Below are 27554 nucleotides of genomic sequence, written 5' to 3'. Positions count from 1 at the left end.
CATGATTATGACGCTCAGAGAAGTGTCAAATTCTTGCCTCAGACTCACCTCCTCGTCTTCTCCGAGCAGATGCTTGGTGGGAAAAAGATAGCGTCAGCAGAGGAGGGAAAATGACAAGAACAAGGCGACACAAGTGACTATTCTAAAAAAGTTAGGAGACACGCCATATTTTAACGACAGAGTCAAGTAGAAAACATGAAAGAAAAGGAGGAAGAGAGTGTTGAGTTTGTTCGCCAGTTCTTAGGCACTCACCCAGTTCCTCCAGCTCAGCCGTCATGGACTTGGAGCGCAGCGTCAGGGTGGTGCTCGGAGCTCTCTTGGGTGGAGGGGGAGCTGTGGAGACAAGGCATGGAGTTGAGGACGATGTAGCTGTGGATGAGAATCCTTTGGCTTTGCGACTCAGTGCCCTCTTGGCGTCCCCCAGTCGCCCGGCCCATCTGGTTTTCACTGCTTTGATTTGCGTGTAATCGAGGGAGCTGGAGGTCTCGCACTTGTTGGCGCTGCGGCTGAAGCTCAACTTCTTCATGTTTCTCTCTTTGTCTGATGGCTTATTAATTTGTCTTTCTTCGCAACTTTCAGGTTTGTAATCTCTGTGCTGCCAGAATGTCCCTCTGTTAAGGAGCCCATTGGCAGTAAATGAACAAGTCACTCGTCTCTGTGGCATCCCGAGCTGTTCGAATCCTTCCATTAAACACAGAACAACATAATTTGTCTGCTACAATAGTAGGCATAAGTGCAATGTGTGCATAGAGGAGAGGGAGCAACTCATCCATCTTCCCTTTAATATACTGCCTGCCTTGAATTTAGCAGATGTGCAATTGATAGAAACGCATTAACACTTCAGTTTACACTCACATGCCTGCACTCGCACAAAGAAAACTCCTTGAGGGAAGACATAATGACACGAGGGCCAACAGACAAAGAGATGACAGCAAATTTAACGGCTAAGGAAAATGATGCGCTGCAGTCTTTACATTACAAGAGCCCTTGGGAACCTTCCAAGCTCACTACACACACAAACACACAAGGCAACTGGGCTGTTAATTCCCAGGCAAGGCAGTAAATCATATCTGCCAAACAATGGATTCAAAAACCAAACCGCAAAGTTGCAGGCTTCAAAATAAATGCAATTAAATATTGTACATAACTAAACTGGAAAGAGAGCAGACGATTTAGCAGCAACAGCAAAATATCATGCAGTAAGATAGTATCGGTAAAGCCACAGCCCATTAGCAGCCTTTACAGGATAACGTCTAAAAGAAACCAAATTTCTTGTCAATCACTCAGTCAGCTCGCTCTAAGACCAACCAGCTAACACTGAAAGCAGCCCTCTAGAGCCGTAACTCCCTAGATCGCACACAAGCCCCGATGCAGCAGCTGCACATCTACTGTACATACGCCATCCCGGGTACTGTCCACACCAAATATCTTCATTTCCTCAGCAGCCTGCACACTCTGCTACAGAAGCAGGGAGCAGAGCAGATAGAGGAGGATGGAAAAAGAGAGGCTCAGATGGAGAGAGAGTGTTGCAGTTGCTGTAATGTAATGCTTAATTCAAACATGCATTGTAGTCACCATAGCAACGGTGGCAGTAGTGAGGCCACGCATGGTGCAGAGAAATTTGTGTTTGTATTTGTGCTAGGGTGAAGCGCAATAAGGAGAGTTTGTCCAACCGGAGTCGGTGAGTGGTGACAGATGGTGTTCAGCGAAAAGAACAGAGGAAAGGTGAAGTAAACTACGGACAAGACTTTTGTTTTTTACCTAATCTGAAACAATCCATTTGGTCGATCACAAGACATATTTTTCAGCACTTTAATCTCTTTGGTTAAAGGGCAAATGTATCTTAGTGCCACCTATTGAAGCCTGTGGTTAAAACTGTGAAATATAAATAAATCTTAATTGGCATTTTGATTTTCAACACAAATAAGTAATTTCAAAAACAAGACAGTTTTAACAGTAAGATGCGGTTGGCCACAGCTCTCTTAAAAACAGAAATCGAATGCAGTATGCCCTGTTGTATTTTGGAGATGGACTGTTTTCTTGATCCGAAAAGACCTTCATAGCAAAGAATCTTGAACAGATGTTTGACTGCTGTAAACCAGAACATAATGTAAAAGAAAAAAAAATATGTTTGCCCATCTAAGGCACTTCAAACAAAAAGGCCCACAACATTTGACCACTCTCATTCAAAATTGTGGAGTTCATTTAAATAGATTTTAAGAATTAGCTTTTTTTTTTTTTGACCTTAGTCGTCAGTTTAATTTTCCCATTCCTACACTGCGCTGCACCTCCATTGTAACCATCTAAAGCATGTTTGACAGAAGAATTCGGACATAGTCCTTTGTCATTATTCCGCCTACTTTCTGCGATTCCCCCGTTCCTGTGGTAATAAAACAACCCACAGTAAAATAAAAACACCTCCATGCTTCGCAGCTGGCACCGTGTCCTCAGGTTCTACAGCCTCAGTCCAACTCCTACATCATCAGTGAGTTCAAACCTCAGGTCCAACAGACCACAATCCCAAACACACAGAGAAAGAGAACAGACAAATCAGGCTAACATTATGATGTAGAAAATTACCCATAACTTAACTCTAAAGTTTACAAATTTTGCTTAAAGATTTAAACCTGTGTGGATTAGAATATGCCTTCAATAAAATGTGTGCAACTCATTTTTATTTTTTATTCTCTGTAAGTTCATAATTACACCACCCTGAAAAAAGAACAATTTAAATTAATCATTAAAACTATAATAAATATAATATTCGTGCTGATAATTTATATATGTAAACTTTGTACTTTACCTGGTTTAGGTGTAAGAAAGACAAAGAAATATGCAAACTGAGACCACAAATCAGTAATACAATTCAGCATAAAGGGCACTCACCTATCTTAGAGCAAACCCATTAACTTCTGTCTCTAAATTTCAACAATCACTACTATTCTAGCATGCTTTACAATGTAGATAATTGTAAAGTTCGGAGGTTACTGTGACAGGATTGTGTGGGTGCAAAGTAATGGCAAACTGTGGTTGACATGGAAACTACATAAATTTACAACACGGAAATATTCCTGACAACATAGAAACACCAATATGTGTATAAAAGCCAATTACGCATTTCCATCACAACACGTAATGCACTGAGCTTCAGAATAATTGTATGGAGTTGTGTTTAAAAGAACTTTATTTTCATTCACAACAATGTATTGAGAACACAATGGACTCAATATGAAATCATAACATGAAGAAATGTATTAAACTCATTTTTGTTCACCAGAATGTGGAGAAAACAATAAATATTTGGGTGCTAAGAAGTTGAAGTCTGTGCTAAAAATGAACATCTCTTTCAGTGTTTAAGTTTATATTAATCTTTATAACCACTGTTTCAGAAAACTTCATGCCATCTATGCTGCATACCGCCGGACATTTCTGGCACTCGTGTACGAATGGCCACTCCCAAGACCACTTACGATGGTTCTGGGACAAAAATGAAAATTCAGCTCTCTTACTGGTGTGTTTGGGGTCAGAGCTATTTCCTTTCACCATGCTGGGCTTAACCTCTTCAAAGTAATTTGAGGTATTTTAACTTTTGTATGACTGCTATGTGATAAAACAGCATAAACATGAGAATTATCCTTGAACAGCAAAGTACCTAAGTACACTGTGACTTGAATACAGTGTTTAGGGGATGTCTGACAAACTGCAGCTCCTAGATCCAAATAGAATGATCTCGTTTCCACCAGCGGAAAAGTTTTTCTCCATCTTTTTCAGTCCCTGTGTTCTTTAGTAAGTTACAATCTCTTCAGCACATTTCATTTTGTTATACAGAACTAATACCATCCACTCTTTTCCATGTGCCTTATCACATCATATATACTACAGACCTGACTCATAAACTTTAGTTTGGAAACTTAAACGTGAACATTTGAAATGATTTTTTTTTACAGGTGAGTTGACATTAATTACATTATTACTTCCAAATAGCATTACCTTTCTTTCGAACAATTTCTTCCGACTCTGGCTTGCGTGTGACAGAAACAACTTTCATTAGGAGTCGGCTCCCCCCTTGCCGGATTAAAGACACCACCTGCTTGTGGCCCACCTTCACTACATTCACCCCGTTCACCTGGACAAAATGCAAGAAGACAGAAACTAGGTCAATGCTGATGAAATTCTGATCAAATTCTGGTCACCTCACATGAAACATTTGCAAGTCACAAAATAAATAATAGAACTGCATTGTTATTATTATTATTATTATTACTATTATTATTATTATTGTTGTTTATGATATCAATTGATTATTAGAGTGTTACATCTAAACTAACTAAAGACTTCTCTGTAGAATACACATACTAATGAAATCGGTTTACTCCTGTGTTTCAGAAATTACCTCCATCTTCAGTGTTTTGAATGAAGACACACACACACACACACACACACACACACACACACACACACACACACACACACACACATGCACATGTTTGTGTTGCTATCTTTGTGGGGACTTTCCATTGACTTCCATCCATTTCCACAGCCTAAACTTTACCTTTACCCTTTTCCTAACCCTAACCAAAACTCAGTTCATACCTTAGCCCTAAATCTGACCCCTGACCCAAAAACATGGTTTCTCCTCGTGGGGACCAGGCTCCGGTCCCCACGAGGAGCGATTGGTCCCCACAACGTAGTATGTCAGGAAAATCGTCCCCACAAGGTATTACAAACAAACACACACACACACACACACACACACACACACACACACTTTTTCTTAACTACCTCAATGAGAAAGTCCCCCGTCCTGAGACCAGCCCTCCAGGCCACTCCCTCCACGTCCACCGACTCCAAGTACTGCAGGGCAGGGAATGCTGGGGTGGGAGTGAACTCTTCAATAGGAGTTTCGGCTATAAAGAATAAAACAACATTCAGAACTGCAATGTCTGTCTGGAAAGCATGGCAGTTAAAACCATACACCTCAGTGCTTCAGAGATTCGGAAAATAAAACTGCTGCACATTCCAAGCACCAAGCAATTACCAAAAACAACATTTAGGAAAATACTGGCTGGATTGTAATTGTTCCATTGTTTTCTTGTTTTGGGAAACCAAATACTGCTCTACAAAGAAGCAAACGGTTTTAATTACTTTATCTGGTTAAGATGTGTTGAGAGAGTGATACACACAATATACAGAGGAGTCCAAAAACAGCAAATGTGGTTTAAATATCTTTAAAACTTAAAACCTTAGACTCACATCCAGCACATCAATTTCTGTAGCCATAAGCGCTGGATGAGTCTTTTATATTTCTCCTTAGTGACAACTAACTATTTAAGAGGTGGACAATTTATTTAATGCTTAAATCCCTCCCTCTATTCTACGATTCAGTTGAAGGCAACATCCGTCCAGACCGGTCTGTGTCTGGACAGCGGGTGTGAAAAACCTGAGGACAAATTTGGCCTGACACTTTTATTTTCAACAGTTTAACAGTCTCATTCTGTCTCGGGACACACCAAAGGACCAGTCACTGACCTGATGTTACTCCCTACGCTCTTCAAAAAGCTACTTTGAAATCAGACACAGTTAAAATGATTAGACTCTGTGAGGACATATTGTAGAGATATTTTTAAGTGTTCATTAACTTAACAGAATTTTGCTTGAAGGAAAAAAAAAAAGTCACAACCAGAGATAATATATGTGACTTTTGTCTGTACGGTAATCTGCATTAAAACATTTTTAGAGCTCATTATAGGTAACCTGCTGCTATAGCTGTAATGTCCAATGTCATACAAATTTGAGCTTGATAGAAACACAGTGAAAGTATTATTTACAGATATATCTGTGCAATGCAACCCAAATTATTTCCACCTATTTACAGATTTTCTTCTTAAATATTGGAAAGAAAATAAAGCTCGGGCAGCTGACATACCTAAGCGCAATGCCACTTGACACACAAGTGGCAAAGCAGCCAATCATTGTCTTTGGCACTGATTGGGCAAAAGTAAGATAAGGAAGACTCTTAGCTTCTGTGGTTGTGCTAAGACGGTTTATCCACAGATCTTCGTTATTTGTGAGCCTCTGTGGGTCCTAACGTTAACAAGTCTCCCCTGATTGACATATATTTACTAACTAAACTACACAATACTTCATGCACAATAAAGGTTATTGGAGGAGCCTAAAGCCTTCATGTGATTTTACTGCAGTGGAGCTCTTACCAGCTGCTGTCACATTTTTCTTTCCTGCCTTGTATGCTGGCATATTAAAAGAAAGTGTCATGCAGGTCTGAAGAAGAGAAAATGAAAGAAATTTTGTGGAACATCAAGTACCTTCATGCCTTTAAAATGTCTGTCATACTTGATGTAGCCCTTTTCTGAAAAGTGCATTTGGATTGAAATCAAGGTGAGGTGTCCACAGTGTTCTGCTGAATCAGGATAACCTGTTCCTGAGACATCGCCGTCTTGTTTGCGTGACCCGAACCTACTGTGTTTACGTTCCACGTTTTCAATAATGAAACCAGAGAATTATAGTTACAACATTAATACTTTAAGTGAATATGCCTGTTTTGCAAACTGAATCCAACTTATACTCGCTTCAATCCCTGAACAAACATGCAGCTCCGCCTGAAAACCCCCAATCTATATGCAGACGATCTATAGCAATATTTTGAGTGCAGCATAACAAATTCTGTTTAATCTCAAAGCAAGTGTGAGTAAATCACTGACACATGAGAGCTCTCAAAGAACTACTAAGTGAACCGCAGTGTGTGTGTGTCTGAGGGTGCTGGAGAGTAAAAGAACGAGTAAAAAAGAGAGTGGGGCGAGCCAAGATTCATGGTAGAGAGTGACAGAGCAGTAAAGCACACTCAGACTCCCGGCAAGCTGCCGAAGAGAGGCTGCCATGGTAACCACCACGAACGGGGAGCTGGCACGTGTGTGCTCGTAAAAGCGAATTTGCGGTTATGGAGTATGAGTCAAAAGGTGGATTTGGTTAAAAAGCGGGAGGGCTGACAGAATTTAGAGATAATCAGCAGGATGGATGAAGGAAGGGTGCATGGGAAGAAAAAGAAAAGGAAGAGCAAAAATGAGAGGAATACTAGAGATGATGTTTCTCTACTAAAGCCTAACGCCATGTGCGATGAACAGATGGGACAGCGAGCAGACAGCTCGGCCAAGGATGACGCTACCAGAAGGTCTACATGCTCTTTCTCTCTCTCTCTTACACACACAACACACACACACACACCCACCCACACGCGCACGCACGCACACACACACACACACACACACACACACACACACACGCCTGAGTGCATCTGAGTAAATAAGCTGATTGTTGACCAAAGCCGCTTGTGTTGTTGACTAAAACAGTCACAATACTTACTGAGATGAACTCGATGACTCAGATCATCTAACTCCTTATGAGAACAGATCAATGTCACGCATTGAAAAGCACAGGCGCTGTGGACGGGAAGGTTCCAGGTGTCGGCGGGCTTTATAACTCACCTTTGGCTCCACGCAGGACAAAACCAAACCCCTCGTTGTCTTTCTTCTGTAAAACAGCATTCTTCTCTTCCACGATGTAATCACTGTCGAGAAAATAGCACAGGTAGAGCAGGGGTGAGTTCAACACCATCGTCGCACACGCAAACAAAGAGGGTAAAGGGTAGCGGCGTGAAGAGGGTCGACTGGTTGGGGGTTGAGTCGTTGGAGGAGGTGGCGAGGCACACACACACACACGGATGAGCATGCACACACACACACACTTGTACTCTTTCCCAATGAGGTTAAAAGGAAAGCAAAAGATCACAGCTCAGGATTCCCTGGAGTTGCTCTAGTATTTTGAGACGGGAACAGGGAGTGTGGGAGAAAATAAGCAGGTAAAAGGAAACCCCATGACTGAAGAATCTCTCGGATAAACTCTAAGACCTCCAGATGATCCCCCACTGGAGACTTACGCTGAGGAGTGTGTTTAGGGATTTCGTAAGAGAAACTGTCAGATTAAGCTCAGATGCAGCATTGTGCCCCGACTGATCACAGAAGAAACAGGACAGAAAAGTAAGCAAAGCAGTTTATCACCACCTGATTTTTCTGAGTGTTAAGGGATTAGGTGGTCTTACACTGTTGGTCCCCTCACACCTCGGAGAGTAAACCTCTCACGTATGGACTTGTTAAATTCTGAACCAAAAGTTTGCTAAGCACAACAGCTTTGACTGCAAGCAGGGTTATTTTCATAATAAAAAACTGCAGATATTATGGATATTCAACGATAGTCATGTGCCACTTAATTAGGCACACCTCCTCCATTGCTTCAAGCTCAAGCAGCAAATCAGTCAACCAACTCAGAGCCTTCAGGCATCTCAATGTGGTGAAAACAACTTGCTGAAATTCAAACCGTAAATCACAATGGGGAAATAAAAGCGATTTAAGTGACCTGAATGTCACGTGGTTGTTGGTCAGAAATGGCTGATCTGCCATTTTTGATTCACAACCTTCTCTCCGAGTTACAGGGAATGGTCTGAAAAGACGAAAGACTCAGTATGAGGAAAATCCTCACTAAAAATGTAACACATTGACCCTTGACGCAAATGGGCTACAGCAGCAGCAGACTACTCCGGGTGCGGCTCCCGTCTGCAGAGAATAAGGAGCTAAGGCTATATTTTACACTGACTCACCAGCTTTCGACAATAACACATGGAAAAAATGATTTCCTGTTCTGCGTCTCAATTTCAGCCGCAGCGTTCAGACAGTAGGGTCAGAATTTCGTGCAAACAACATGAAAGCATAGATCACTCTTGAAAAGTGTGCACAATTCAGGCTGGTTTGCATTTATGCTTATTGAGATCTCTACTAGAATTAGCAGCATGCTGCATCAGCTATTCCTCCTGGGATAAAAAAAAGACAGATTACATTTACAAAATAAAAATAAAAAATCATATTACAGCTGGTGTAATGTTATGCTCTATATTTTGTTGACACTCTCTGGGTCCTTAGTACGAGTTGAGCATCATTTAAACACTATAATCTACTCGAGAAGCAGCAGTAGCAGTAGTTCCTGTCCATACCCATCTCTTTATGACTACGCTGCTCAAGTCATCTCAATCTGGTTTGAGGAACATGACAATTTTTTTTTTTTTTTGTACTCCAAAATATCGTATCATGAATGCGCAGTCCACAAATGTTGCCATGGACCAAAATCACTTGGGAACCTTGTTTAAGTACGCGCCTAAGAAAGTGGCAGGTGAGTGTACATTTAGGTCATTTCTAATGTTCAACAGTAAAATTTGAAGAAGCACTTAATTTACTTACGCCTAGTGTGCACAAACAGGAGTAATGTATTTTTGTTTGTGTGTTAAACATAATTCGACTAGCACACAAATGTCCTTCCAAGTCTTTGTAATGTTTCGACAGTATCCTTGACAGCTGAGGCAGATATAGAGCAGAGACGTTCAAATTGGACAGCTGAGCTGCAGTTTCATTAGCTCAACCGAATAAACTCCTCTCAGACTCACAGAGCTCCTGCTGCTGGAGTCAGGAGATGGGGAACCAACCTTTCTGCTGGAGTCTGATTTCATAAAATGCCCTCTATCCACTTTATGCTAATTATTGTGCACACAATGCTGTGCTGGAGAGGCAACACTAAGCAGCTTTTTCTTGCTTATAGCTTCACATCCTATATATTCTCACTTGAACTAAGACTGCATTAAAGCAATACAGGATTTTTTTTCTTGCTTATATTTAACTTCTGTAACTGAAACACACATTTAACAGTCAGATTTGAAGAGTCACATGTTTTTCAAAAATGCAAATTAGATACGACTAACTACAACTTACGGTAAGGCAATGCCAAACATACAGTAGGTAATGTAATTGTTTAACATGTGACCATTTTCACAAAATTTATTTTTATTCTATATCTATTACTTCAAATGATATAAAATTCACACCAGATGTTACTAGCAGCCCCATGAGACGCAACATAAGTGTCAGAAATGCAGCAGCAGAGACATTTAAAGTGAGGTTTGATTACAGTAACACGTCCGAAACATTAAAGATCTCACAAAGAACTGTTCAGTCTATCATTAAAAGATGAAAAGAGTACCAACTAACTTCAAAGCAGCCAAAACAATGGCCTTCAATCCAAACTGACAGGTTGGTCAACGATAGAATTAAGTCAGAGAAGAGGCCGATACTCTGGAGGAGCTGCATGAGTTTCACAGTTCAGGTTGGAGAATCTCTGGACAAAATAACCAGAAGCTGAACAAGTATGGCTTTTATGTAGAAATGACAAGAAAAAAAAATACGAAATTTGGTTTAAACTTAGCCACATTCCATGTAAGGGACAAAGCAAATATGTGGGAAAAGGTCCTGATCAGATGAGACCAAAATTTAGCTTATTGATCCTAACATACTATGCACATCACTTTGAAACAGACTGTCCAAATGTCAAAGCATTGTGGCGGCAGCATCATGATGTGGGGATGCTGACCACAATTGATTTAGGAAGCTTAATATAGCCGAGTCATAAAAGACCATCACACCGTGACGTAGACCAGGACATTTACATCATGAAGACGTTCCAAACACATATTCACTGTTGTTCAGTCAGACATTGCTGTGCTGTCGTCTCAGCAACGGAATAGTTTTTGGACGGTGACCTTGACGTTCTCCTCTGTAAAAAGCTTTCACTGTTGTCTTCTTTGACACATCCTGGGATCCTTGTTGACGCCAATGATTATTTTTCTCTCCAAAGTTTTTGAAAAGAAACCCACCTAAGGTGGATGACTACTAATGCATGACACACTGTTCAGATTTTTCTTCCAAAAAACTTTTGAAAATGATTTAAGCTTTCCCTTAAAAACTGTGTGCTGCCTTGTATAAAGAGTAAATTCAGAAGTATGTTTTTAGTACCCTAGCCACACAATTCTACAGCAAAGAGATAATTATTACCACACATTGTAAGACCTTCAAAACTTTTATGCCATTTAATTAATGGAATAAATTAAATTATTATTATTTTACAGATTTTTCAAATATTGGTGAAATCTTCTCTTCTCTTGTGTCAATCTCATTAACCCAATATTATATATTGACTTGTCTCATGAACTGAATACATTAATGTACGCCTTCTAAGAACAAATACAATTTTCATCTTCAAACATTTATGAATCTACTTATAATGATATCTCACATCACATATTGACTTTAAAAGTGTTGTTTAACTTAACAAATATGGTTCACCTGTAACCTGTAATTTAATCTAGCTTTGAAGTAAAATATAAGATGCTGACATTTTTCAAGGTTGGTAGAGTTGGTGGAAATAATGTTCATAGAGAACAACTCTTGCAAAAAAAAAAAAAAAAACTCTTCTCCCTAATAAAAACTCAGAAGAGAGTGCAGTGACACCTACATTACTTTAGATGGCAGCAACCTCACTGCACTTCATCACCTTTTTGCATGGACTTTATTAGCCCAACAGGGAGAAAAGTTCCCTGTGACATGACCATTAAATTTGCTGCAGCATAACATGCATGGCCACACACACACTGAAACAAAGGCAGTACCTGTATGAGGTGAAGTTGTCATAAGATCCCACAGTGTAGTGTCTGAACAGTCTCTTATTGCGGTCCTCCCGGGTCTCTGTGCAGAACAAAAAAGTTTTGTATACATTTGCTCATGTTGTTGTGACAATAAGATCTTGAGAAATTTAAAGTAAAATGCATAAATGTTTTTTTTTTCTATAAATGTGACTGTGTATTTCAAACTAAATGTGAGCATTTAGACTGGTATTAAATCAGAATATTTAATAAAGAAGTAAAATTCAACAATTGAAATCTCAGCTGTCTTAGTTTTTATCAACTGAGGTTAGATCTTCATGTTTTAAAGAAGCTTAGATGATAAAAGCAAAGTCAGTAAACATATTCATTGTTGTAACACTTTTTCAGCCCTCATATAGCAATAAATGTTGCATTTAAAAAAAAATGGATATAAAGATAAAAAAAAAATCCCCAAATATCCTATTTTCATTTCAGCATGTTACTAATATGTCAGCCATAATTTATTTCAACAAACATACAGAGAGAGAAATTAAGCTACCACAGAGAAGTAATTATCATTAGCATTCTTCATCATTCATGCCATAACAGGATGTAATTCTTCCATGGCATTTGTTTTTTTTTGTTTTTGCTTTTGAACTGTAACATAATTGCATATTTAACACAAGATTTTTTTTAATATCCAAGAAACAGAGCTCAGTTTGTGTACAGTGTATGTGTGCAGTTTCAGCCTTTATGGGGATTTGCCCTCCATGCATGCTGATAGAGATCAATGCCCTCTTCTCTTCCCGATAATACAGGCAGCATCTACCCTGAACAGTAATATGCTGACTAAACAGCACACAGCCCTTTGAGCCCACACAGAGGCTGTTAAGAGAGAGGCTGTGAGAGCAGGGTCGTCCTGGTAGGTATGTGAAAGTCACAGCATGTTGCTGTAAATCTGCAAAAAGGACCCGGTCGCATGTCTGGCTTTGCGCTTGTTTCCTTTACACTAAATCAAGATAGAAATAGTTGTGCAACATCTTAATATTGTTGCTATAAACTGGTATATTACTTCAGTCCATAATTAAAGTGTATTATTTAACTAAAGACTATGCTTGTGTCAAATACTGCTATTTGATTAAATAGGATTAATAGCAATTAACTAATTGCAAAACCTCTGATGAATTTCCTAATTGTTTTAATCACATCTCTCCATTAACAAAAAGCAAAGCATTTCTTGAGAAAGTGGAGATAAACAAAAAAGAGGTAAGTAAGAGCTGACAAGAGATTTCTATAAACTAACATTTTACTAGCAGAACCAGGGGGGAGGTATAATGAAGGAGGAGGTGTAATTAGTTGCGAAAGTTACAGATGAGAGATTAATCACTCCGAACTGTCTCACATGTTATAAATCAAGACAGCTGATCATTCAGGTGTGCATGTAATCGAATAAAAGGCTTTGCCTTAAAGGGGGGAGGGGAGAAAAAGGAAATCAGCCAAATGACCGTGCATGTGTGCTGCCTAAAAAAGTGTTGTTTGTGAGCTGAATGCATTCCTGTGTGCGTAGTACATGCGTGTATGTGGAAACTGTGAGATCAGATGCAGTCTAAAAGTGTGAAATGTGGCTCATTCATCAGAAGTGTCATGTATTCTGTACAGCCCAGGAGCATCTAAAAGCAGGGCTGTGATAGCAGCGATAACCTCAACAGCACCGTCATCCATCACACCCACACCCCCAAAATGGAAACAAAAGGACATCACAAAAGGTGTTCACTGTAATTGATGCTAATATATAGACAAGTACATGTGCTGATCTTCCTCACTTTTATCATATAGACTCAAGAGTGAAAAAAACAAGTACGGTCACAGAAATCGTGAAAGGATGTCATATAGGGAGATTCAAAGTCTTATACAGCAGGGACTGTGCTTTTTACTACCTTTACGTTCATTCATTCATTCATTCATTCATTCATTCATTTTGATTGTTGAAAAGCTGAATGACCCCAATGTTGTTAAACATTCAACTTTCAGACTTAAATTTGACTCTGAGAATATTTGCAGACAAGATCATGGACAACTTAATCAATACACAGTGAGGCCCAGATTCTGAGCCTGCAAAAACAAGCCCATATCATCAGCCCTCCACCACCGTGTTTGACAGCTGACATGAAAAGTTCATGAATATGTTTTTCTTTTGCGACTTCTTTTCATACTTGCTCTTGGCCAGGGCCTTGTTAATGACAAATGGTTCTTAATTAATTCACATAAACGGCTGGCTACAAATTATGCATTTAACTTTTTAATGGCTTTTCTAATTATCCTGCTAATTTATTTCCTCTGTGGCATTGAGTAAAATATATCTGAACACTTTAAAGCAGTAAGGTATACAATCATCCACTTGATCCTAATCCCCTTAATGTTGTGTCAAAGGTTACATTTTTGGATAAATATTTGCACTACAACTGGCTGAGAGTGCACACTCATAAATAATTGACCTCAAATTGCACTTTAAAAAAGTCCAGAGAGAACAGCATTTTCATTAAACAACATGAACCAAGAAATTAAGGGTAAAATTGAGCAAAGCAAAAAAGTTTTTCTTTAGCTTGGGATTAGATACAGTAGATATTTTTGATATTGCATAACAATTTGTTTCTAAAAATATTTTTACTGAGTGGCTTGTTGTCCCGACAAAACATCCCAAATCACTGACTGGATTCAAAATTAATAGGAAGTAAATTTGAGTCTGTATGACTGTGTATACATGAGTTCCTGGTGGAACTAATGCATAGTATCTGGTAATCTAAAGTGGGTTGCCTGTTGTGTTTGGTTTGGTGGATTTGTGGTTTGCTTTTAAAACAATCTGGTAACGGAAAGACCATTCAGTAAGGAAATATCGCCCTTTCATTCATCCACCTGTATGAATGAAAAATACCAAACGTTTTTGAAGATTGCATTTCCTCTTCATGAATACAGACAGGTTTCCCCTGCAGCAACATCTACAATGGCAGTGGGTGTTGTGAGTCTAAAACTGAAGCTTGAAAGGCAACAGCATTCATGTTGATGCTTGAACTCGCTTGCAAAAGAGACCATGCTGCTAATGCATAACCGATAACCTTGACTTCAATGCTATACATAGACCTCATTTAGACATGAATCAAAATGAAGCAGGGGTTCCTCTAGTAAGACAAAGAGGAGGGCCACATTTTGTCAAACTACTTCTTCTTCCTACATATACTCCAAAAGACAATGCCTTGTGTGAAAAAAAAAACATAGACCAGAGACAATGGGTTCATAGAGTTAAGTCTTTGTATCATATTAAACCACATTTGCAACGATACAACATCATGCTTTCAGTCAGCATGTTAACAAGCTATCTTTCTGCTGCTCACGCTTCTTTTAGGGCCCACAGTGCTTCTCCATTCAGGACAGATGTTAACTCTCCTACTGTCCTTGTCTGAAGGGCGCGCTCACACACACATACACACAGATAGATGAGAACACAAACCAAACCAGACACACAGTGAAGCCTGCTGAATGAAAATTAACCCCTGGTGGTTTACCCAGATAAAGTTACACACCAACACTCATGTGCATTTGCACAAACACACATTTATCTGGAGAGCCTTATTGACTTTTTGATTCCATGCTTCCACACACTCACACATCCCAACTTCCCCCGTCATGTGCTCCAGCTGACTCTTTGTTCATGCAGTCTGTGTGTTGTCCTCCAAAACCTGGTGGATACAACATACAGCATGCAGAAACCACAGAGTACTAAAAATAGTGTTTTAAAATAACACAGAGAAATTGGTAGAACTTCCACTGAGCCACAGAAGCATTGAGGGGTTAGGGGTAGGCGGCAGGGGGAAGGCCAACTCTGTTTTTCTGTTTGGTTTTTTTTATGCTGTCCCACAGTATGCCGGTTATTTTCAGGGAGCTACTGTGGTGTGCAGGTGGATACAAGGCAACATCACCTCCACTCTTGTTCCCCCTCCGTTTCCACATCACCTAACTGTTGAACACACATGACCAGGGTTAGCATTTTATCATTTCATTTGAAGGTAGCACTTCTGGAATTAAGATGAGTTTGTGGAGCAAACTACGAGAACATCTTAACATTGCATTATCCGTGCCTACAACTGAGGTGTCCGATTGGTGCGCTTTTAAGGAAATTGCAGAATGAAGTGGTAATCACCCCAGTACCTCTCATGACCCTTGAAGTTACTTGGGTCTGCTTCCACAACTGTTACTGCTCCATCAATCCTACTACCCACCAGGGGCAGATCTGCGACCGTGACCAGACAGCAGTCCATTTTTCATCTGTAGTCACCCAGTTTCCTCTAAGACTTTGACAAGGGGTTTATCTCTCTTACCCATGACTTTCCCACCTTCCTGCATGAATCAGTCACAGGGACTGTCTTGCAGTTCATCTTCATCTTTAAACAATTAAAAGCACTCCTGGGAGGTCCATTTTGTGTAGGCAGCTAATAAATATTCCTTAACACCATTTTCTGTAAGAGGTTGTCATTTTTAGTTCTTTTAAAATTGAAATATGACTTCCAAGACAAATAGCACTGAAACTGTGTCAATGTCTGAGACCGCAAAGTCCAATTCTCTTTTAGCCACAAGCCAAAAAACTCCAGCATATATTTCATATCTCTGCTTTTTTCTGCTGCCTTTCCCCTCCTCCTCTCCCTCAGAATCGGTTCGTTTGTGGAAGAGCCTTCGGAGAGCTCGTTGTTGCCATGTAAGTATGAGAGGCAGAGACGAACGCCTATAAATACCTCGGCTCTGTCAAAGAGGAAAAAGCCTTGAATAATTCAGTTACAATCAGACAACAGAGGGAACTACTTTACACGAGCCTCAAACCCTGTGACAACTTATTACAACACACGTGTGAGGCCAAGGTCAAGCTACAGATGCACACCAAAAACTAATTCTGCAACAAGAAAGGAGCAGAACGTGAAGAACACATTTATCCCAAACAGAATCCTCAAAGGCTTTCAAAATCCCAGAAATGCAATGATTCATTTCCTCCAAATGATTTACTTTCTCTAACTGCCTAATCGTCCAATTGTAAATTTAGTAGCAGTATCTAGGTTTTGCTCACCTCCGTTTCTAAAATTGATTGATTTGCACAATGTTATCCAAATAATAAATTTTTAAATAACCCTATGCCTTATGAAACATAATGTGGCCGTACTGTAAGAGGACATCCTTGTGGCCGATGCAGGTGTGATGCAGTTGTTTCGAGAATAAGACACAGCAGACAATCCTGGTGTATCTGAACATTTAAGGAGTGATATGAACTAAACAGATGACTCAAATATACAAACGATGACAGTTACAGTACCTAAATTTTACCTGTGTTAACACTTTTTATTTTTTAAACTATGTTCGAGGAGGATTCAGAATGGCATTTCTGTAGACTGACTCTGTTGTTTCTAGACTCAATAGGAATTAAGGCCCATTTTGATCAATGACAGAGTTTGAAACAAAGCTTCTACAAAACAAAACCTAAATTTTAAAGGTAATAATCCCTGACAACATGGGACTTGTTGTCAGTCCCATGCACTGTACAAATAAAAGTACAGTGCACTTTTATTTGTACCACTTCATGTTCTTTTCATCACACAGCATAAGAGTGAAGAGTATTTGGTATTTTGAAAGTCTATATATGAAGTGACCAAAAATGTCAACATTTTACTTGAAGAAACTATAGGTACAGATAATATATTACAGACTGAAGGGTGCGTTCAGACTGCAGCCTGAAGTTACCCAATTCCGATTTTTTTGACGTAATGCGACCTGTATCCGATCTTTTCATGGCAGTCTGAACAGCACAGGTCGGATTCTTTTTTCGAATGTGACCCATATCCGATTCAAAAGCGACCTAACAACCAGGCCGCATTCATCCGAACTGAACGTCACTGATACTCAACGAATCTCACTATTCTGGGTCCTGATAAACGCAAGCGAGAAGAAAAACAACAACCATGAGGGACTATAATGAGGATTAAGTTGTTAATATGCTGCTCCGGCCGGATAAAAACTTCAAATATGTAAACTAAGCTCCACCGTTAGCCTCCATGTTTACTTCCGCAAACACTGAGCACTTCTTCTTTTTATGGCAGTTGGCAGAACACTGAGAACGCTGACGCTATTGCGCCAGAAAGTGGCGCAATAGATGCGCAATCTACTGCGCATGCAAGACACTTTCAGGTCATTTGCCCGTTTACACTGCAGAACGCATACAGGTCGCATTTACTGGCAGTGTGAACGGCCCCGGCAAAAAAAATCCGAATTGCCAAAAAGTCTGAATTGGGTCACTTCAGGCTGCAGTGTGAACACACCCTTAGAGAGCTGCAGTAACCTTTCTGTTTAGTGTGCCTGCATGAGCATGAGCGCATGAAACCCCCCTGTCCCCCAGTTAAGTCCTTGTCAAATGTGATGTGTCTTTTGTCCACCATCAGACTCGTTTCAGCATTGATTCATTCTTCAAATAGCATTGCCATCTATTATGATTTCATACGGATCTGTCCTCCACCAAGAGAGATGGCTCAACACACTTGACTGACTTCTGATGAAAGGTACAGCAAGTGGCCATCAGTCTGTGCCGAGCAAACAAACAAGAGCCACACACACACACACGCACACGCACTTTAAAAATATGTAACTTTATGGCACAATCTGCAGAGGTTTTATCAAGGGTTATATGGCTGGACTGTTCTTGTGCTGCCTGTCTATAATACTGACTCAGCTAAACTTTAATACCTAAGACATGTCCCACAACCTGTGCTTTATTATTTCTCTCGCTTTCTTTCTCTCTCTTTTGCCTTTTAATAAGATGGATTAGTTGGCAATGCTAATCTATCTGCTGACTCCACACAGAATATAGACAATAAGTAAAGTGTGTGTTCGTGTATAGGCACAGAGGTGAATAAAAGCGTGTTCATTTGCATGCACATACTCTGCTCCTTTGTGTCAGCATTTAAATAGTCACTCTGAATTTTACCTGTCAGCACTGGAGAATTACTTGCTGATGAGTGACTTGCCATCTCTTTCCAAAAAAAAAAAAAAAAAAAGAGTAATTCAGCCAAATAAAAAAAAGTTTTCTGAAAGAAGGTTCCACTGAATGGTAGCTTATGAACTTGCTTAGGTTAGAACTAGATAATGAAAATAATAGTAATAAAAAGTATTCTAAAATATATACCTAAAACATGTTGAACAGAAGCAAAAGCAAACAACAGCTAAACATGTGGACTACAACAAACTGGAAACTTTCTTTGCAGTGTTTTTCTGCTGCATTTGTTTTTGTGTGTTTTGCATCATTCATGCATTTTCAGCATGTTTTGCTGTTTGCTGCATGTTTGCACCTGTTTGAAGCATTTTTCGCTATCTCTTGTGTGTATTTGCTCCTGTCACCCACTGTAGGTTGTTCTGTTGACGTCACATTGCAGTGTCAATTGAGAGCATTGAACTTTCATCCCCAGAGGGCCAGGCGATCATCTTGGGGGGAATAAAACAGTTCCTACTAGTATCTTCCTCTGTCCTTACACAGTATTAAATTGCAACGTTTCCATCATTCGTTTGCATAAACCAAGGACAAATCATAAGAGACACATATACAGTTAGCCTTATGCAGAATTCTGGCTACAAAGTTGGGATCAACACACAAGGACTCAGATATATAGACATAAGACAACTTATGTGTTGCTTTTGTTTGTCTCTTACTTTGTGTGTCCTCTATCAGTACATACGCCTACTGAGTGAGTTATTTTACTGTCTGCCAACTGTGTCTGTCTGACAGCTGCTACTTAATTGACAAACCTATTCTGTTTGAGTAGAGTGACAGACTCCAACATCATTTCCAGTCCATGGAATCAGGCGTTGACAGCAAACATTAATGTTGTATCACTAAACACTTACAAGATAAACAAAACCTCACTATGTGTGGGAGAAGACTTTAGACGTTTACCGTTGCTATGTTTTAGCAACGGTAAATGTCTGGTGGACATTTAGTGAAAATCTGATTTTTACATTTGATTTTAATCAGTGATGATTAAACGCAAATGAAAAATTCAAAACCAAATGCTGATGGATTGAAATGGTAAATGGGCTGCTTTGTGTAGCGCTTTATCAGGTCCTGAGGACTCCAAAGCACCTCACCCTACATTGATTCCATTCAGTCATTGCTGTGATTGAATGTAGTCACTCATTCACCCACACATTCACACAATGTGCTATGACTAATATAGACAGCAGTTTCTTTTTGCCTTCTTTTTCTTTCCCTCTTTTTTAAGTACTCATTTGGTTTCCAGTCCTAGAGGACTTTGAGAACATCGTCTACTTATGTTTTCTTAGAAGTCCTTTGTGTATTTCTTTGAACTGATATTCCAAGACGACTTGGTTCCTCAAATGACAGAATTGCATGCTCCACAGTGGTATTGTAAATGCGTCCCACTTAACTAGTCACTAGTAATGATTCAGATCCTGCTTTCTCTCCTTTTTATTTTCCTTGACAGCAAGAGACATTAAGTCCCAAAATGAATTTCTCCAATCCTCTCAGAATATGTTACTCAACTATGGTTTAAACTAGGTTAAAACAAGCTACTATGTGGGGACGATGGTGGTGACGGCAGTAGGTGTTCTCCAGTTCGATTCCTGGTCCGCCTGTCCGCCCTTGTTGTTTGTGTCCTTGGGTAACACACTTCACCTGTTGCCTGCTAGTGTTGGCGCAAATCTGCATCCTGGCTTCAGTCAGACTGCCCAAGGGCAGTTGTAGCAACAATCCCGTAGCGGTAACACTTTATTTGAAGGGGTGTGAATAAGACATGACACTGTCATAAACATGACATAACACCTGTCATGAACATGAATAAGCCTTCATGAATATTTATGACTGTTGTCATAAAGCATCATTCGGTAAATTATGACACTTTTAATACAAAGTTGACATTCAAAATGTCTTTGTTATGACAACTTGACATTAACCAGGAAATCATTACTGTTTAAAATTTACCTTTAATAACATAAAGTTACCTTATTTTTAAAGTGCAATCAGTAATACTTTTATAACAAATTTATATCAGTAATGATTTCCTGGTTAATGTCAAGGTGTCATAACAAAGACATTTTAAATAATGTCAACTTTGTATTAAAAGTGTGATAATTTACCCAATGACGCTTTATGATAACAGTCATAAATATTCATAAAGGCTTATTAACGTTCATGACAGGTGTTTATGACAATGTCATGTCAGTCTTATTCACCCCCCTTCAAATAAAGTGTTACCCCAGTAGCTTGCCATCATCAGCGTGTGAAGTTGCCCTTTGAGATTTCAATTTGATATATAAGGGACACTGTAAATAAAATTGATTATTATAATGTTATAGCACACTACTTAAGGCAAAAGTATAGTCTAACTACTTTATTAGGCAGACTTTGCTGGTGCAGGTTGGGTTCTACTTAAAAATACCTTAAATCTTGGTGGAATAGACTCAAGTGTCAGAAACAAGGGTCCATATTGACATCATAGTATGACTCACTTGCAAATCTCTTGTTCCACCTCATCTCAAAGATGCTCCAGTAGTTTAAGATGAGTTGAGACTTGTGGTGCATTATCCTTAAGGGAGCAGCCATCAGAAAAAATAATGCACTGTAGTCAGGAAGGGATGAAAACAAAAAAGGTAGGATGGATCCATTACTCTGTGCAAGAAAAACGTAACTGATTCACTATTTGAGTTAACAGGAAATTGAACAGGTGTACCTAATGAAATGGATAGTGAGACTAGCTGAAAATAACCTTAAGCAAAAATGCCTTTCATTAAACTCACATTTATGTGTTGTTTAATTGATCTGTTGTAATTTTTTAAAATCTCAAATGCTGTGCTCTCTTTAGCTGCAGGCAGAAAATCATCACAATTAGCAGAAATAAAGGCTTTAATTAATCTTCTTAATGTTTCACTCAGTGAATTAAATTACTAAAATAAATTGACTTTTCAGTAAGCTCGTGTCCTGGCCCAGCTAATGCATAACATCTTACTGAAATGCTAGCATGTTTGCTCGTTGTTTGACTATGATCTGTTGATTATGTGGCCAATAACGCGCAGTATTTCAGTGGAGTTAATGTTACTGCTTCTGGAGGAAAAACTGCTGAAAGGAGACATTATTCCTCAGTATTAGCTTATCGCCACAACCATCAAACACATAACTCTAACTGTCTGTGACTAATGACGTGGCTGATTGCTTTGTACTCGTTTTTATTTTGCTTTGTTTTTGCTCTATTTTTATTTTTCTTATTTTTGCATTATTTGGGCAAAATAATTTTGCTGAAGGGATCAATAAAGTGATCCTGAATCTTTTCTTTGAAACAAGGAAAATTCATTGACTAGTCTTTTGGTTGCTCTTTGAAAACAGCTGTCTGAGCTCCAGCATCCACAAAAGTAACTCCTTGAATTGGATTCAGGTGGCATATAATCATAAAAAGTAAACCAAAAATATATATTTAAATTTAGTCCAGGAATAGTGGTATTTTAACGATGCCTTAATCTGAATCCGTGGTCCGATACTTTAGATATTCCTTTTTTAAATATTATTTTCTGGCTTTAATAAGAACTTCTCATTGCTAATTCTGTAGGACATTCTCATAAATGGTGGATGTGAGTCTTGCATATACATTGAAAATAAGAGCATCAGACTGTGAAGTAGATGTATTTCAGTAGGGGGCGGGGAGGGTCCGGTGAACACATCATTATTAAAAATATATTAAGCATTAGCATTACTTTAGAATTACAACCAGCACTACACCACAGTTAGAATATCTCCTACAATTATCAGAGTTGAAAATGGTGTTATAGATAATTGTGCCTGTTAGGATCAGTCATTTGAGAGACGTGTTAGGGAAGTGAACTGTGAGCTCCAAGTTAGTGACTCTTCTATTGTCAGACTTTCACATTTTACAAACTCCTTCAAAAAGACCGAGACACCGACCCAGTTCCACCTCTGACGACTGTAAAAAAAATAAAGTATGTTGCTTGACTGTCTAAAAATATGTTAGAAAATGTTCCTCTGATGTCATCATAACATTCTCGGCTCAAATACAAAATATTAAAAAGAACTGGCTGACAAGAGGCCTTCCAATATGATACTGAGCCAGAGAAATAAAGATAATGTTCAATTTCTTTCTGCTGCCTTCAGTGCCAAGAACAGGAAAAGATATGCCCTTTATTTGATGGCCTATATAACATGATGAACAAACCACAATCAGCTCAGTAATACCACTGCGAAGAGCAAGAATGCATTCAACTGTGCATCCTTCTTAGATGCACTTGCTTTTGCTCATAACTTCGGATTCCTGCTTACTAATGACACAAATTGCCAACACTTCACAGTCAAAAAAGATATGCAGATGCTCTCTATCCCACCAAGAGTCAGCATTTAGCATTTAGCTTCTACTGCTTATGCGGTCTATTCCCTTGGGTAGGAATGACCAAGCAGCTGTTTACCAAAGCGAGAACATGCATAAACTGTGTGCTTGATATATCGACTTCCCCTGAGTTAGTTGCTTTGCATCCAGTCACACTCACTGAATGAAACCCAACATCTTGAGCAGCACCCTGGAATGAAAATCTAATGTAAAAACATGCATTGTGTTTGCCTTTTTCCCAAAACCAACTTGTTTTAATAAATCTGCAAAGACAGAGGGAAGTAATCTACATTTCAACCTTTTGTAGGAGATCATTAAGAGGCAACACTCCAAGACTTAGACTCATGATGCCAGTCATGCTGCTAACCGTGATGATCATCAATTTAAGGAAGTAAACAGTTTCTCCCACCCATATTGCCTCATCTTCTTTATCACGACCTGGTACGCTACTACCACCACCAAAAACAAGAGAGGGATGGAGTGTATCTTTCACTTTGCAAGACATTTCTGCCCCCAGGACCCTGAAGTGTGCTGGAAAGATTCTTGCCAACCCATCTCACGTCAGACATGGACTTTAATATCAAAGAAAACAACTGATTTACACAAAACAATAATTAAATAAACAAACAAACAAAAAACTGATTGCATAAATATTCACGCAGTTCAAATGCTTCACAAATGGTCTTGCTGTGGTGGGCCTGGTTGCAGGAATAAAAATAAAGGTATATTCCCCTTGTTGAGTAGTTCACCTTGTTAAGTTAAAGCCACAACAGACCAAATCCAGTTTGGGTTTGAACATTTCCTGTACACAAGCTCAATTGGATATAAAAATATCAATTAGGTTTCCACCATAGATGTGATTAAATCTAGAAAGAGAAGAGATCCTTGCTAATACTAAGTGTTGGCCACCGTGTGATCCCTTATGTAATCCAATTGCACAATTTTCCCATCGCTCTTTTTTTTCCTTGGTACCCCTCACCTCCTTCTTCACGTCTGCTGCAGCAACACTGATGCTTAAGCATTCTAAGGGAGTGCAGACACACTCCAAAACTTCTTAATGGGCAGGCTAAAAATAGCTCAGGCTGGATCTGACTGGGCTGATTCAGGCAGCTGTGAGTCATTCAGCTGTGCTACTATGTAAAGAGAGCGAAGGGACATAGCTAACATGCACAAAAAGAAAGAAAGAACAAAAAGTCTGCACATCTTTATAACCACTGTACAAGTCAGGAGAGTTACAAATAGCGTAATGCTAAAAGACAGAGCCGTGCTCCTGAGGGACATTCAACGCTGCGTGACGCCAAGGAAGACAAATTAAAGCTCATTCTATGGAAATCATCGATGCTGTTTAGCATAAGGGTGGCATATTTGTCTTGGGGGAGCTACACAACATCTTCTTGCTGAAAGACAGAGAGATGGGAAGGGTGGGGGCTGGACGGTTCTGCTGGAGGGCTGTAAGATCCCAACAGATTGTCGACAACAGATTAACAGTGCCATTGCGAAAAATGAGTGTCATCGCAATTAGTTTGCATCATTAGAAAAGGAAGAGCAGTTCACAGTCACATCATTATCCCCTTCATTGCTGCAAGTAAACATCCACTATTAACCCCAAGTAACAGGCCAGCAGCATGTGTGCATATGTGTATGGGAGAGTGAGCAGAGTCTGTGCAGATGTTCAGCATATGATATTCTGCTATGTTATATGGGCATATGATTTTTATTTTTTTTAGCTAAAAAGCAACATTGTTTAACCTTAAGCATCTTATAGCCATGGCAAAGAGCTTCAGCACATATCAGCAGTTCACCACTAAATGATTATTGTGCCAGTCAATCGATAGTCGCTGCAGTTTTTTTTAATTATCTTTTTCCTTCATCAGCCATGTTATCTCTGTTTCTTTTCATTTTCTGTTGCCTTTGACTCATCATCTTCCCCTGTCTGTCCCCTCGAGCACTAGCTGGAGATGAACTGCTACTCGCAGGTAGCTCTGGCCGTGCAGAGAGAGAGGAGCAGAGTGGTGACATGACAACCAGGAGAACCGGTGATAGTTTAAACTGCCTCTTTCATGTGGCCACCTGCTTCCTTTCTCCGTCTTTCTCATTTTCTGTCCCTCTGACTGAAACTGTCCTCCCCCTTTTTTTGTCTCCCTCCGGTTCTTCCATCATTGCTCTTTCAAACCTGGCAGAGGAGAGACGGAGGCAGGGGTAGATAAAGAAAGATACCACTTTCAGAGTCATGGCTCATGGTGACGTGCAGTGGTAGAGTGAAATTGGCCAATAGCAGGAAAGAGAGAGAGCACACTCAATAGTATTAAGGTTACTTAATTGTGGACTGGGTTGTCTTTCGTGCTTCGCTACGCTGAGACATATTGCCCTCGATGTCAGTAATGGCTCAATGGCTGCCTCCTGATAAACAAACCGTGCGTGTTTATGTGTGTCTCAGTGAATATCTTACTGTGTTATCCTGAGTTGTACTGCAGCTGGATAGCTGCCGATGGATGTTAGGGCGGAGGATGAGATTTTAAATGCTTCAGTAGATTCAGAAATTAGCAATTTGGTTAATGGCATAATGTAGTTCACTGGCTAGCTCATGTTTAATTATTACACGGGAATCTAAATACATTGACATTAAGAAGAAGTATGCAGCGTAGTCTACATTTTACATTTACCCCTTGTGTATATATATATATATATATATATATATATATATATATATATATAAAATTTGAAATGGTGACTTACAAGTCTCGCCCATATTGCATGGTACATATTATCAAAGAATTTTAAGACTAAAAGCTTCCAGTGACATAATTTTAGGAAAATTCTCCATTTCTGGAATTCTACAGTTTTTCTTACATACATTCACAAAGTACCTTATAGGCCCTAAGTCAGAGTAACGTGACAAAATGTTAGGAGTAGTGAGGAGGACTTTTATTGAGCCTGAGATGGTCTTAAGCAGGGGCGATGGTGGAGAAACCGACAGAAAGGAAATATAAGGTCTGTAAAATGGACAGAGTTGTGCCAACAGCAGGCATTGCTTCTCTGTCCTGTTTGTTTTTTGCATCCTTTACTTTCCCATTTCATGATGTACAAACCGTTGGCCTCCGAGTAAAATAACTGGTCTGTTTGTCATGTCATATGTGCACCAGGGAATCACTAAGTCGAGGTAAATACAGGTATCGGAATCTGTGACAAACTTAGAAAGATAAGCTATGGTTTAGTTCAACTCAATTCAAATTCAGAGATACTTAATTGTTGCAGAAAATAAACTTGATAGATGATAGACTGATTTATTGATCCCAAAGGGAAATTAAATATTGTTGTAAGTCATATTAATTCAAATTCTTAAGTTAATATTTGTTTCCATCACATTTATGCTAAAGGGATTGCTGAGGTAACAATGGCACTTATGATTTTGTCAAAATGACATAACATAAAAGAAAAATAATAAAAGTATAAGATACGCTAATTTAAGGTTTAGGCGAGATTATCCTTCTGCAATAAGAGATTTCTTTATTTTAAAGGTTTTTACACAATAACAATTATTATTCATCAAGCTTGAATTTTCTGTAAGTATGAACCCATGTAAATGTCGGCTACCCAACACAAATTACAAAGCATACAAGCTGCAGATCCACTTCAGACTCCTCGCAGCACCACATGACAACAATCCGCTCAACAACATTACAAAAAAAGACAAAAAAACGGATGGATATATTGAGGTTGAGGATAATTTTTAATCCCTTAAAAATCTAGATCTCAAAGAGTTCCATTTTTCAGGATTTATGAGTGAGTGGACTTTAATATCGCCCCCTCTCCCATCATGCCTCCTTCCTTCTCTCTTCTTCTTCTTTCTAACTGAAAGATATGCTCAACCATCTCTGCTTCCCTGTCTCTTAGAGTATACTCCACCATCCGTCTCTCTGGCTATCTGGCCCCTTTCTTTCCAACCTTTCCCTATCTTTTTCTCACAATGCATTTAAATCGGGTATTTAGGGATTCCGGCTGTTCTCCCCTCTTTACACCTGCTCTGAAGTAACCTCAATCCCTCAACAACGCTTTCAACCAAGAAAATGCCCCAGCTGCTCCAGAAATAGGCCCAAGAAGACGTCTGCCAAATCACACAAGGAAGGGGGTGATATTTATGAGAGGAACAAAAAAGTCCCTGTCCCATTACTAAATGTAGTTTTTTTGTTGCACTGCTAAACTACCTCACAAGACGGCCAACTGGTTTCCATGATGCCTCCTTATGAGACTCGGCGGAGTTTAGCACTGCACATGTTGCTGCCCTTGAGAACACACCAAACAAAATGTGCCATCTGTTGGTTAAATGGCTGTCCAAACCGAAATGTGGTCACATTAATCTGATGTACTCCCAGTTGTTTACTAGTTACAATGTTTACATTGATCTCTGCTGCAGTAGCATGGATGATTTGGTAAGAAAAATAGCCCGGATGCTTTGTTGTTCCAACTTGCTGGTGATAGGACATGCCATCCATTTTAAAATTTGGGTTGTTTCTTTTCCGATCAGAGGATCTTGCATCAAGCAGTGGTGGGAAGTAACGAAGTACAAGTACTTCCTTACTGTACTTAAGTACAGT

At 39.4% G+C, this 27554-nt stretch overlaps 1 protein-coding gene across 1 annotated transcript in view; it reads right to left on the bottom strand.

Moving 5' to 3' along the window:
* shank3a (SH3 and multiple ankyrin repeat domains 3a) overlaps nucleotides 1-27554 on the bottom strand; it is a gene marked incomplete at its 5' end in the record, with an annotated part of 54723 nt that overhangs the window by 16758 nt on the left and 10411 nt on the right. Inside the window, 6 exons of the mRNA XM_015047035.1 lie at nucleotides 49-72; nucleotides 253-333; nucleotides 3991-4126; nucleotides 4783-4907; nucleotides 7500-7582; nucleotides 11558-11633. Coding sequence (XP_014902521.1) covers nucleotides 49-72; nucleotides 253-333; nucleotides 3991-4126; nucleotides 4783-4907; nucleotides 7500-7582; nucleotides 11558-11633 — 525 coding nt within the window. The remainder of the gene's footprint in view (nucleotides 1-48; nucleotides 73-252; nucleotides 334-3990; nucleotides 4127-4782; nucleotides 4908-7499; nucleotides 7583-11557; nucleotides 11634-27554) is intronic.

This window comes from Poecilia latipinna, unplaced genomic scaffold (assembly GCF_001443285.1).
Source record: "Poecilia latipinna isolate Pla-1442-1.1 unplaced genomic scaffold, P_latipinna-1.0 Scaffold805, whole genome shotgun sequence".
Taxonomy (NCBI): domain Eukaryota; kingdom Metazoa; phylum Chordata; class Actinopteri; order Cyprinodontiformes; family Poeciliidae; genus Poecilia; species Poecilia latipinna.
The sequence above is the reverse complement of the archived record's forward strand: the minus strand, read 5'-3'. Positions and strand labels throughout refer to the sequence as shown.